This window comes from Anas platyrhynchos, chromosome 19 (assembly GCF_047663525.1).
Source record: "Anas platyrhynchos isolate ZD024472 breed Pekin duck chromosome 19, IASCAAS_PekinDuck_T2T, whole genome shotgun sequence".
Lineage (NCBI taxonomy): Eukaryota > Metazoa > Chordata > Aves > Anseriformes > Anatidae > Anas > Anas platyrhynchos.
In genome coordinates, this window is record NC_092605.1 from 9,282,624 (window position 1) to 9,291,830 (window position 9,207).

Here is a 9,207-nt window from a genome sequence, read left to right on the forward strand (position 1 = left end):
CGCTCTGAAGCGTCTTAATTGTGTCTTAATTCGTTCCTTGAAGTTCTGCTAAACTTTTCTGTGCTTTATGAAGAGCAGCAGGGTGCCTGTCACTGTGACGGTAGGGTACGGTTAAGGACCAGCTGCTTTTCACTTAGGGGCTGTGCTCTTGCCCTGCTGTTCCCCTCACCCCCCAGCACCCCGGGGTTCCCCATCAGCCGCCTCATTTCCCTCCCCCGCTGCAGCGCCAGGGGGCGGCGGGGCCCGGTCCCCCCGTGAGGGGAGCGGGGCCGCGGGACTACAACTCCCAGCGTGCCCCGCGGCGCGCATGCGCCGAGCGGCGCCCGGCAGGCGGCTGAGGCGGCGGGTGGGGCCCGAGGCGGGAGCCGGCCGGCACCGAGCGGGCCCTGGGGGGTGGGGGGGGGCTGAGGGGAGGTTTGGGGCTGAGGGGAGGCTGAGGGGGAATTGGGGTGAGGGGAGGTTTGGGGGCTCGGGGCTGCGGGTGAGGGCTCGGGGCAGGGCGCTGAGGGGCTCCCCGGGCAGGCATGGTGGGCTACGACCCCGAGGCCAAGTGCGTCTCCACGGTGGAAGCGGCCGCAGCGGGCTCGGCCTCCGGCTTCGTCACCCGCGTCCTGGTCAGCCCCCTGGATGTCATCAAGATCCGCTTCCAGGTACCGGGGGGAACAGGGGGCGAGGAGCCCTCGTGGAGCAGGGCTGGGGGGGGTGCTGGGCGAGCGGCTGGTGCCTGCACAGCGCTGATCCTGAGCGCCGGCCTTAGCCCGGGTCAGGTGTGGGTCAGGCTGTGGCAGGGCACGTACCGGGTATCTTGTGGGTGCCAGCGGGATCCTGGGTGTTCTTGCTCTGTGCTCTTTTTCTAAATGATCTCAATCACCTAGTTTAATTTTCCCTGTCAGCCCTACCGACGACCTTTGCGTTGTTTGTGTGCTTTTACTGGTCAGAGACCTACGTAAATTGCATCCCAGTCAGGTCTAGATGGGATTCTGGGGAAGGCAGAATGCCTCGGGATGCCTTTGCTTAGCATGGGTTGGCTCTTAGGGTTGTGAGTTCCTCAACGGGACGCTTGAACATCACTGACACATGATGTGGAATTGAAAAGATTTTTTCTGTTTTCTTCCAGCTTCAGATCGAGCAGCTCTCCTCCAGAACCCCAGGAGCTAAGTACCATGGCATCTTGCAAGCTGTACAGCGCATCTTCCAGGAGGAGGGGTTGGGAGCCTTCTGGAAGGGGCACGTTCCTGCCCAGTTCCTTTCAGTTGGCTACGGAGCTGTTCAGGTAAGGTGACCGCACATCAGCTGTGCCCAGTGTACCTCTGTAGGACTCTGCTTTGCTCTTCTTCAGACTGGCTGCGTGGGCAGATGCAGAAAGGTAGAAGGGTCCAGGTTTACCTTGGACTGATTCAAGGCAGCTCCAGTCACAGAGATGTATAGCTGTGTAATGTTGGTGTCTAATTCCTAAATTAATTTTCCTGAGCTTGCAGAGCAGAGTTTAATTTTGCTTGGCCAGCCAGGAGCACAGCAAGAATAAACTCAGTTCACGCTCTGCCTGATGTTGCAGACAAGCCCTGTTTCCTCCTGACACTTGGTTTAGCTCTTAACATTCCAAGCCTGCGTAGTTTTTTTGCTCTGGTTCACATTTTCTTAGCAAGCTGTTAGGGCAACACAGTCAATGAGGCTGAATTGACAGTATTTTGCACGACATTGCCATGCTTTATTTTTAAGTATTAGCAATATATTTTATGATCAGCCGTTCAAAGAGTAATGGGCGCCGTATCTGTAACATAGCAAATACTTTTGGGGATATATAGAGCATGAAGATGAGTTTTCACAGCTCTAAATGCCAGATGCACCAGAAGTGTCAGAGATCAGAATACCACAAGCATTCTTAAGGCTGCTCAGTGATTTTCACAAGGCATTCTTTGAGCACATGCTCCAACAGGTTGCAAATTGGAGGACTTTTGAAGGACAAAGAGAGGAGGTGGTTACAAGCTGTGGGTGGAGCTCTTGGTGAGATGAAAGAAGAGGAGGAGATCTGTGTCAGTGATAGGAACTGACTCCTTGACCTGTGTGTGTTTGTTTCTGTAAGTTCATGGCATTTGAAAGCTTGACCAAGCTGGTGCACAACGTCACCTCGTACAACGCCCGCGATTCCTTTGTGCACTTCGTCTGTGGTGGACTGGCTGCTTGCACAGCCACTGTTGCAGTTCAGCCCGTTGACACACTACGCACCCGCTTTGCTGCTCAGGGTGAGCCAAAGGTACGGTTCAGAATTCACTGCTTGGAATTACCATCTCTCGCAGGAGCAATTTTTATTTCTATGAATGTGGGAAGGTTGGAAAGTACATAACAGTCTGTGGGTTAGCGTAAAGGAGCAGGTGCTGTTGTTGGGCAATGTTTGTGTTGTTGCCAAGATATCCTCTGTGCTGTTGACATTAGCTTTCTTAATTATGTTTTGCTGGGTCTGTTTTTGTTTGACTCCTGACAGGTGATCCAGAAAGGAGAAGCTGTCCTTAGCAGGATAACTCGATTTTCGTTTTGGCTGTTGGCCACTTATAGAATACACTCCCTAGCCTGCTGTGCGTTGCATGTTTCAAACTTTCCACTTACACAGAGTCACGTTTAGATCACGGTGGGGGTGAAACTTGAAACCTTTCACCTGTGTTTCTTATCCTTTCTTGTGTAAGACCTGGTCTCTGTGCTAATTAGGTCTGTAATAACTAGGCAGGTGTGAGTTTGTATCACAACCATTTGTGTTTTTTGTCTTAGCCTGCAGTAGAATGACAATATGTATTATATTAATTCTGTTGCAGGACCAAGCAGAGCTGTTAATAAGAGAATTAAGTAACTATGGCAGTGATGCAAGTGGTCTCAGTCCACAGCTCAGGTCTGTGCCTTGTTCCTTCCCTCAGAAGCACAGCTTGGATGTGGGATGCAATGTCAGCCCAGGCCTTTCAGTGCAGAGCTAATGATCCAGTCATTCAATTAGTCTCTTGTGGCTCAGACGTAGGTTTAAATTGTCAGCTTTCTTAAAAGAGCCACAAGGGCTCAGCTAAGAATACTGCGTGAAGATGTGCAGAATCATTTTGTTCATCGCTCTGTGCTGAAAACCAGTTAGTTGTATTTTGGGCAGCGGGAAGTTCTTATCCTCTTTACCAGGAAATATCCTGACCTTTTTTGGGTTGATGTTTTTAAGCCTGTTTCACCGGCGAGTCAGCATCTTCTTTATTGTCTAGGTCTATCACAACCTTCGCCATGCGGTGGTGACCATGTACCAGACAGAAGGGCCTCGGACATTCTATAGAGGTTTGACCCCCACAATCATTGCCATCTTCCCATATGCTGGTCTCCAGTTCTCCTTCTACAACACCTTGAAACAACTTTCTGAATGGATGATCCCAGCTGAAGGAAAGGAAGGAGGTAGGCACTTGGGCCAGTGAAGTCAGTGATCTGAAGAGAAAGAGAGGGTGAATACTAGTTTGGGAGACTGTCATAAGCCCAATTTTCTGTCCTATCTGTCCTTTTTCAATGCAACCTCTGAAAAGCATCTCAATTTCCCATCTTTTATTCTTATACCTGCACATATACTGCACAAGTAAGTAGAGTGAAGTTTACAAATAACTTGTTTTATAGAACGACCATGATGGAAACATGGTTAGTTGGGAAACTAAAGTGTCACAGGCCAGAGGGTGTTCTTTCTTGAGCTGTGTCACATTACTCATACCATAGTAAGACCGTGCTGGCATTATCTTTCTCTCAATTTCAGTAGCGCTGTACAAACAGGACTCAGATTTCCTCAGTAAATCTGCCTACGGGTTCCAGCACAGCTGCTAGAGCAGAGGATTCATTTAGTCTAATTTAAAGCTATTTGATTTGATATTCTTATGTTGATTTCTTGCTCCATTATAAAAGAGCCTCATCTTGATGCAACCTGTCACTTTGACAGTTCTGGAGGCTAGTGCGTCCCAGAGAGTGCATGCTGCGTAAATGTGTTTGGGTTCCTCAACAGAATTTCTTCAGATGGGGGAACTAGACTTTTCAATATCGTGTCTGCACATTTCCTTTTAGAAGGCTGATACCGATGGTGGTTTTGTGCTGTGAACTCACGTATGTCAGGAAAAAGACTAATACCATAAAATTCTCACAAGACTTTGTGAAATCGGGCAATGTCAACGTGTGACTTAAATTGACTTTCTGGACGGGAGTGAGCAGTCAGAAGTGCAAGGTTTCCAGTGGGAAACCTTCCTTTTACTGGGAGCCATACAAACTTTTCTATCTGGTAATGACAGGTTCTCTGATGACTCTTTCTTTTGTGCATTGCCACTTGGTAGATAAAAATCATAACTCAGTGCAATGAGCTATCATATCACAAGCTGTTGTGCTCTGGCTCCAGTGGACATTGTGAGTGTGATGCAGAAAACACTGGTTGAGGTTCGGAGGCTCAAACTATACAGAAGAGATGGTGTGATTTTAAAGGGCCTTACTTCTTGTGAAAGGTTATTTTTAATTTACCTCTCATGACTTTTTCATCTGAACTTCCCACTAATCCTCTTTTCTCCCTCTGCTGTCTTCTCCCCTTTCTGCTTCTCAGGCAATGTTAAAAACCTCGTTTGTGGCAGCTGTGCTGGAATCATCAGCAAAACCCTCACTTACCCTTTTGACCTGATCAAAAAACGACTGCAAGTGGGTGGCTTTGAGCATGCCCGAGCAGCCTTTGGACAGGTGAGAAATGTTTGACTTCTGGGAGCTAATTGTTCTTGTTTAATAATGGGAATAGTTGTGTGAATAAATTGATTTATTTTATGATATTGTCCAGCATACCTGTGCCTTGCCTTCTCATCTGTCTTCATCAGGCAGGCTGTCTTGGAGCTGGGGATTAGTTAGTCAGACAAAGGGGGGTTGATTTCCTTTATTCTTCTACTTGCTGCCTGGTATTTGTGATTCAGGAGTGAATGACTGGCAGGGGATTACACTGGCTTTATGCTAGGATCGCCTGCCAGTATCCTTTTCTGCAATTATTGGTTTGATGTGAAGAATGGGCACCAAGTGTTCAACATATGTCTTATGTACCAGAACATCCCGACACTCAAAGTAAATTAAATGCTTCTGGTGTTCTTAAGCACCATCTGTAGCACCTGGAAATACACTTCAGGGCATTACAGATCTTTCAAGGAGCTATCTCTTTCTTTTCCTGAAGACTAGAAATTTTCTTTTTTTTATTTTTCTTTCAAATTCTGTGGATCGGAGAAGTAAATCAGTCTGTACCTCAAGAAACTTTTGGATAGGAATTGGAAACCTTAACCCGTTGCATTGGATGCTTCTTTCCTTCCAGTGAGGCACAGAATTTGTTCGTAGCACTGATGTGTCACAATGTTAAACCTTCACGGTGTGACATGATGACATACAGACAGCTAATTTAAAGACTTAAGTGCTGTAGCTGTGTTTTCTTTATGTCAAAAAAATGAAGTTATTTCTCCTTAGAGAGTGAGGAAGATGGCAAACAATAGCAGCACAATCTGAAATAATTGCTTTACAAACTCCTACCATAAATAATACATGCTGTTGTGGCATAAAGATTTTATGGGCACTCCGTTAGAATGATATGCTCAGGCCAGTGCTGATGCAAAACACGTACTTTCTCTCTAGCAGCACGAACAACCCGACTCTCTGACACTTTCAGGTAGTTATAACAATAGCCAGAAAAGCATTTCTGGGATGCATGTCGAGATCCTGTTTCTGTGGTATAGCTTGGGGCTCTCTGTGTTCTCTCCCAGGTAGGCTCTCTTGGATTTATTCTCCTTTAACCTTTTCACCATTCTTTCCCAGGTGCGGATGTATAGGGGTCTGCTGGACTGCCTAAGGCAGGTCATGCGAGAGGAGGGCTTGGGTGGATTTTTTAAGGGCCTTTCACCCAGCTTGCTGAAGGCTGCTGTCTCTACTGGCCTCGTCTTCTTTTCCTATGAGCTGTTCTGCAGCCTGTTGTGTGCCCTGAAGAACACTGACAGCACCAAGAGGAAGGAAAGCTGAAACGGGCATGCGTTTGGCTACCTGGTGTTCTCCTGGAGGAAGGAAAGCGAAGGCTTTGCTCTGTCTTTATCATGTTGGAAGTGGCAGAGCTCCCAGAGTTCCACCAGCCTGGAGGAAATGCCATCCTGGGACCAAGCAGGAGGAGAAGGTGACTGCAGTTCTGCTGACGATGCTGAAATGCTCTGCTGGAAGCTGTTAAACAGAGCACTTCTTTGTTTCTTTGTTCTGTCTCCTCTAATATCAGCGCACATTTAGGGAGGGGAGGAACCAAGCATCCAACTACTTAGCAGAGCCTGTGCTCTGCAAACGCACCCAGGAGAGTGGGTGAATTCCTGTGCTTGCACGGGAGGGATCTCTGATCACAGAGAGGGATCCTGGCTAGCTGCTGCTGCTGCTTACCCAATGTGATACCACTTCTCAGCACTAGATCTGCCCAGCTTTATTTCTTTGCTTATGGTCTGCTGTTGGCAGCGTGTGCTTTTCTCTGTGTTGCACAGGTAGCTCTGCACCACTGTTGTGAAGTCAGCCAAAACCTCTTAAGTGTGCACAGATCCTTTGTTTTCCTTTTCTTTGCTGCAAATTTTGTCTCGATTGCCACTCACTGGCTGTGCCTTCTCAGCCACTTTAAACACAGTATCTTAGTGGATCATGCTGACTTCAACTCATTCTGGTGAGCTTGACTGTATCTTAAGTGCCAATTTCTCTTCCTGTGTGTCTTGCCATACATCTCTTAAGGTTTTGCATTGTTTTGGTCACGCTGTTTCCAAGTAGACCCTGAGATGAAGAGCCCCGCTTTATGGGGTTTCAACGCACAAGCCCAATTCTTACTGCAGGGTGCTTTGTTTCCCTGCTGAGTGAGTAAACAAATGCTGTTTTAGAAATATTTAATCTACATAGGAATACTGAAAGAAAGTCCTGTGGAAAGTACTAAGTCTTTTTTTTTTAAATACCACCTGTGAATGTTTCTAGAGAGTATCTCTGTATTGGTCTCAAAACATTTCTGAACCTCAGTCCTACTGTGGTGCTAGCAAATGAAAATGTTTTGTCAGGAATAGCTGAAGTGACAGAATTGCACATCAAATTGGAATTGTTCAACTGGTGTTTAATGAGAAAAGGATGAGTGAATTATAGCTGGAGAAGTGTTTTTCTTTGAGTTTCAGAGATTTTGCAAATGGTTTAAAAAAAACCACCCTGAATTATGTAAAAGGGAAGAGAGGAAAATGACTTTCTTCCTCCTCTTCTTTTTTTTTTTTTTTCAAGCTGAGCAGGGCGTAGCTGGACCAGGGTGTGGAAGGCAGGCCTCCAAGGAAGAGCCAGTGTGATACAAAAGCATGTTAGTCATCTGGTGAATGGTAAAAAGGGCAGAGCACTGCAATTATTTTGGGGATGGTTTGATGGTTCTTCTCTTAACGCAGTTCTCTGTGGCTTTCTTTCGATATTCAGGGTGTTAATCCCAAATGGCCTGGCCAAATTCCAGCATGACCAATTCCATTCTGTTGACGCAACTTCTGCTGGCAATTTGGATTGCGTATCAGTGTTACTCACTTATCCTGAACTATTGTGAGAGGCTGTTTTTAAAGAGCAGCTGTTTCACTGGTTGGTGAGATATCCAGCGAGATGCCTTGCAAGCGCAGGGCAAATAAGCAAAATAACTTTGTGTCTGCTGTGGTTTGAGATCTGTGAGTGCACAGTGGCTGTTTCACTTTGAGAACTATATAAAATTAGACTGACTGAGCAGTGTCGGGTAGGAGGCTGATACATGAACCTCTCAGTGTTAAATGCATGCACTGAAAAAAAATGGGCAGTTTTTCTCAATGTTCCTTGCATTTCTCCTTTAAGCAAAGTTTTGTCAAAGTGCCTCCATTCCATTGGCATTTTTCTGTGTTACCTTGGTTCTTCTGAGAGCTCCCCAAAACGTTCTTAGAAATGTTTTGCCTTTGTTTACTGTTTATCCATTGTTCTTGGAAGACATCCTAGCCTGTAATGACTTGGAAGGCATCATAACCAGAGAGGAACTTAGCCTCCTGCTGTCCTTCTGAGGCAGAGAAATCTCGTTTCAAAACGGGCACGAACAGGTTGGGATTGTTCCTGCCTTTTGGCTGCGGGTAGAGAGGAATGCTCATGGTTAGCAGGGACAGGACTGGCTACAGCAGAAGTTTTTCCATGCTGACCTAGACCTCCATATCCCTGTAGGAAACATGGGCCCATCCATCCTGTTTAGCATTACAAGACTCTTGTTTTCCATTTTGCGTGAAAGAGCTGCTGTTCATCTGCACACAATAGAGGGAAGCTGGTTAGGAGCTCAGCGGTGGGAAATGGAAGCTCTGGAACAGAGGATGATTTTCTTTGCTTTTCACAGGGGTCAACGAATAAAGAGCACAAAACTGGGCTGTTAGGGGTGATGTCCGTGGAGCATGCTGTGAGGTGATGCAGATGAAGAGCTTTTGGGTGCGTGCAACCTGACTGCTCTACAGAGAGGGCAGCAGAGGAGAGTGCAGAGCAGCTCCTCTCTGGGGTAATTTTTTCCCCACCCTGCATTCAATGAGCTTGCCTCCAGCAGATGGCAAAGTCGAAGTTTAATTGCTGTGCCAGTCTGATGTGGACTCCAGAAGAAGCACTCCGTGGGCAGAGCACTTTGGTGCACAGCCTGGTTTATAAATCCCTTTGGGCTGCTAAGTGTAGGCCTGTAAAGGCAGCTGCTCTTTCGGTGAGGGGGGAGAAAGAGGTGACGACCCTCACTACAGAACATGAGGAGCTGCTGCTCAGCCGCTTTGTCTCTTGCCTTTGGTCAGCAGCATCTGTCCCTGAGAAATTCCTGACGTGCACTTGGCTGACGGGGAGTCGCTGCTGGGGAAAGGCTGTGAGAGGAGCGTTGCTTTCTCTTAGGGGGGAGACTGGTTTTGTGCAAAGAACTAGGGGCCAGGTCTTGCTGCTGATGCTGCTCCAGCTAAACCCACTCACACCACTTCAATCTGAATTCCCTGCAATTAGAGGAGCAGCAGACAGGAGAGAGCTGTGGGCCCCTTGTTCTTCCATAAGCTGGAACAGAATTTTTCTTAGAAAATACTTACTGGATCAGCCTGCTTCAGGGGGATCCACACAGCGGGTGACATGCTGTGAGGCTCAGCTGCAGGGATGGCTGGGGATTCACTGAGGCAATGTGGGGACGTGCGTTGCCTCAAATTC

General features: G+C 47.2%; 1 protein-coding gene across 1 annotated transcript; it reads left to right on the forward strand.

Annotated features, from left to right (window-relative positions):
* Window positions 1–411: 411 nt before the first annotated feature.
* Window positions 412–6,169, forward strand: SLC25A19 (solute carrier family 25 member 19). Its single transcript, XM_038165246.2, has 6 exons — window positions 412–650; window positions 1,118–1,273; window positions 2,084–2,254; window positions 3,231–3,414; window positions 4,586–4,716; window positions 5,821–6,169. The coding sequence occupies exons 1-6, from the start codon at window positions 525–527 to the stop codon at window positions 6,019–6,021; spliced, it is 969 nt and encodes a 322-aa protein (XP_038021174.1). The 5' UTR covers window positions 412–524; the 3' UTR covers window positions 6,022–6,169.
* The last annotated feature ends 3,038 nt before the right edge of the window (window positions 6,170–9,207 follow it).